Here is a 3,908-nt window from a genome sequence, read left to right as displayed (position 1 = left end):
AAGGGGAATGTTGAACAGAAACTCCCAACTATGTGCACCCCCATAGTGGGCATAGACGCAGAGCGGTTTGGCATCTTAGAAAAACGTCCACAACTATTCCTGCACGATCAAACAGGCGAGAGGTACAGATCAGCCTACTGAGACGAGATCTATGATCCCTGAAACACCAGTACAAGGCAGCAAAGGAGGAGGAGAAAATGGCCCTGGCGGAACTCAGAGAGATTGCAAGGAGGAGGCTCACCACACTCAAGCAGGCGGAGTGGCACAGACAAGAGGGCAAGGAGCAGACCCATTTGGCTTCACTAAGAGACTCTTGGGGCAGAAGAAAAGTGGCAACCTCATGTGCTCTGCAGAGGAGATGAACTACCACCTAAGAGTTACATTCAGTGACTCTGCTGGGGAGCAAGATCTTGGCCCCTGCGAGAGGCTTATCAAACCTCCAGAACCAGCGGCCCAGTTTAACTTCTCTGGCCCACCTTGAAAGAGGTGAAGGAGGAGGTAATGGAGGCAACATCAAGTTCCACTCCTGGTCCTATAGCGGAGTACCTTATAGGGTCTATAAACAGTGCCCAAGGCTACTTGTTCATCTCTGGAATATCCTGAAAGTGTTTTGGCAGAGAGGGAAGGTGGCTTCCCATTGGAGATCACCCGAGGGGGATCTGGATACCCAAAGAAGAGAATGCAAGCACCATCGAGCAGTTTCGCATAATCTCGCTGCTCTTCGTCAAAGGGAAAAATTTTCTTTAAGATCGTGTCTCAAAGACTAATGGAGTTTCTCTTGAAGAATGGGTACATAGACACCTCGGTGCAGAAGTGGGGAGTCCCAGGAGTACCGGGAAGCTTAGAGCACACAGGAACGGTGAGCCAGTTGATCCGGGAGGCCAAGGAGACCAGAGGAGACCTAGCCGTACTCTGGCTGGATCTTACCAACGCATATGGGTCTATACCCCACAAGCTGGTCAAAGAAATACTGACAAGACATCACGTGCCAGAGACGATCTGCAACCTCATTCTAGATTACTACAGCAGTTTCAGATTGAGAGTTTCTTCAGGAACGGTGACATCTGACTGGCAACGGCTAGAGAAGGGAATTATTACAGACTGTACAATCTCGGTACCACTCTTCGCTCTAGCCATGAACATGATCGTCAAATCAGCAGAGGTGGAGTGTAGAGACCCCATGTCTAAATCTGGTACTCGGCAGCCATCTATAAGAGCCTTCATGGATGACCTTACCGTGACAGAAGCTTCAGTTCCGGGTTATAGATGGCTTTTCCAGGGTCTCCAACGCCTCATCCTATGGGCAAGGATGAGCTTTAACCCAGTCAAGTCCAGGTCCCTTGTTTTATTCTATTCCGCTTTACCCTGGAGGGGTCACAAATCCATCAGTAACCGAAAGACCAGTAAAGAGCTTGGGGAAGATATTTGACAGCTCCTTGAAGGACACAACCGCTATCCAACAAACTAGAAACGTTGTAAGGAACTGGCTCACTGCAGTTGACAAGTCGGGGCTTCCAAGAAAGTACAAAACCTGGATGTACCAGCACGGAATTCGGCCAAGGATTCTCTGGCCCCTTCTCGTATACGAGGTACCCATGACAACAGTAGAAGCATTAGAGAGAACGGTCAGTCTGTTCCTCAGGAGGTGGTTAGGGCTCCCACGGTCCCTGAGGAACATCGCCCTCTATGGCCATTCCACCAAGCTGCAGCTTCCCATCAGCAGCTTGTCCGAGGAGTTCAAGGTCACTCGTGCCAGGGAGGTCTTTTTTATTTTTTGATAGATAAGACATTCCTCTTACCTTAATAGAAGGACCCTTATTTGTATATTTTATTCATTTTAGATTTGGTTAAAAATATAAAAAAATTAATTAAAAATAGCTTTCAAAGAAAAACTGTTAAGAAAATTTTTTATCACAGTTTTAGATTACATATTTTTTAGTTAGTATAAGTTTATGATACATATTAATGATCTTAGTTCTTGATTACTGGTAATGAAAAGACTCTTTCATTGATAATCAGACTTTTTGTTTTTCAGTTCATTTTAGATTTTACAATTTATATATATATATAGTTAAATTGTATATTTATTTTATGATACATTATCATATTTTATGATACATTATCATAATATATATAAAAATATAATTATTATTGACTGGTAAGACATTGGTCTTCACTTCATAGATTGTTTTTATTATTATTATTATTAATTTTAGTTTTTACCAAAAATATGAAATAGGTGTCTTAAGAAACTAAATGAAATCAAGTTGTTTTGTTTTATGTATTAAATTCTATATTTAATTCTTTTTTTATTGCTTTTTCCCCATATACATACAATACATACATCCAATTTAATTAAAAAATAATAATTAATTTAAAGATTTTTTTTAAAGAATACAAATGATCATAGTATTTAAGATCAGAATTCTTAATATAAATTAATAATATAATTATAAAAAAATAAATAAATCAACAGTGGATAACAGTATTAAAGACCATTATTCTTAATATAAATAAGACAAAATTAAATGCAATCAACAGTTATTTTATATATTAAATGCTAATAATGTTCATGGTATTTAAGATCATTAATTAATTCTTAATTATTGGTAAGACTCTCTTCACAGACCTCTATATCTATCAGTAAAAGTGTTGTAGGTCTCAATGTTAAGCAGTAGGTGGAGCCACATTCACTGCCTTTATATTGCAGCAAGAATGTTGCAGTGAGAAAAAAGAAAAAACATAATTTGAAAAGGCTTGAGAGAAAAACCTGCCTCTTATAAGAGCATGATCGCAGGCAGCTCATGTGTGAGAGACTTCAAGCTACAGTGGAATAAAACACACAGGGTAAGATCCTCCACTCACTTCACACACACACACAGTCAGGACTTTGGGGAAGAGGGGGACTGTCATGCTTGATAAGGTACATTGTTTATGCAGTTTTGGCATTGCATTATAAATGCTATGCTCTGTTAATGATTTTTACATCATCTTGCTTGATAACTGTGTGCAACTCAGAAACTGCAAGTTTGAGTGCTTCATGTGGACAACTGTACTTTGTTTTACATATACATGAAGAATGATTTATCTGGTTGTATTGCATAAATATTTAATACTTTTGAATGACAATAGACTTCTGCTTGTGCTTCTAGCATGATTACATGAATAGGAGGTTTTGTTGAACAGAAAACAACAATTTAAACTGGAGGTTGCTGCAGGGCTTTGTCAGATAAATATGGTGTCTAAGTACTAGTTGGTACATGCCTTCAGTTGCACTACTTTTGAAATAGCCATAATAAGCTTGTACTGTAGATTAATGTGTTTTATTTGAACTGGTTCTTTCTGACACAGTCTGGGATGTTCAGAACAAGCTACCAGAACAGAGATGTTCATCCTCAGGAGGGAAAAACCCATTAAATTCAATATTACAAGAGTGAATTTGTCATGAACATTCCCCACAGTGTTTGAAATGAGATCTTCTCTTGGTCTCAGATATGCTGGATATGGTCATTTGCACAAGGACAACGTGATGCTTTTAAAAATGTGCCATGGTTTGATTGCTATTATGGACTGGGTTAGCGGGCATAGTTTGGACATCGTTGTTTTGTGCTGCAAAGTGTTGGACTCTGCCAAGTGTCTGCAGAACTGAACCAGGGCCAACAGCGGTTTCATTCAAACCGAACAATGTGATCTTTGCAAAGCGGATGAAATGTAATTGGGGTTCAGGTGGAAATGGTGCAAATGCACGTGGGCTCAGTGATGATTTGTGAAAGCGCGAGCATCTGTTTTCTCTGGGCTGCAGGTCACAATGTTGGGGATCAGCTTGTGTTTGAGTGTCGCCATCCACTTCGCAGTGTCTCAGGAAACAGAAGCTCAGGATCCTGTCACTTATACGGCAAGCAGATCAC

General features: G+C 40.0%; 1 protein-coding gene across 1 annotated transcript in view; it reads left to right on the top strand.

The window, feature by feature from the left end:
* Positions 1–2,773: 2,773 nt before the first annotated feature.
* The window catches only part of LOC132160142 (EGF-containing fibulin-like extracellular matrix protein 1), a 21,476-nt gene continuing 20,341 nt past the window's right edge, over positions 2,774–3,908 (top strand). Inside the window, exons 1-2 of the mRNA XM_059569872.1 lie at positions 2,774–2,923; positions 3,803–3,908. Coding sequence (XP_059425855.1) covers positions 2,912–2,923; positions 3,803–3,908 — 118 coding nt within the window. The 5' untranslated portion in view covers positions 2,774–2,911. The remainder of the gene's footprint in view (positions 2,924–3,802) is intronic.

The sequence above is a fragment of the Carassius carassius genome, chromosome 16, assembly GCF_963082965.1.
Source record: "Carassius carassius chromosome 16, fCarCar2.1, whole genome shotgun sequence".
Lineage (NCBI taxonomy): Eukaryota > Metazoa > Chordata > Actinopteri > Cypriniformes > Cyprinidae > Carassius > Carassius carassius.
This window is presented reverse-complemented; position numbering and strand designations above follow the sequence as displayed.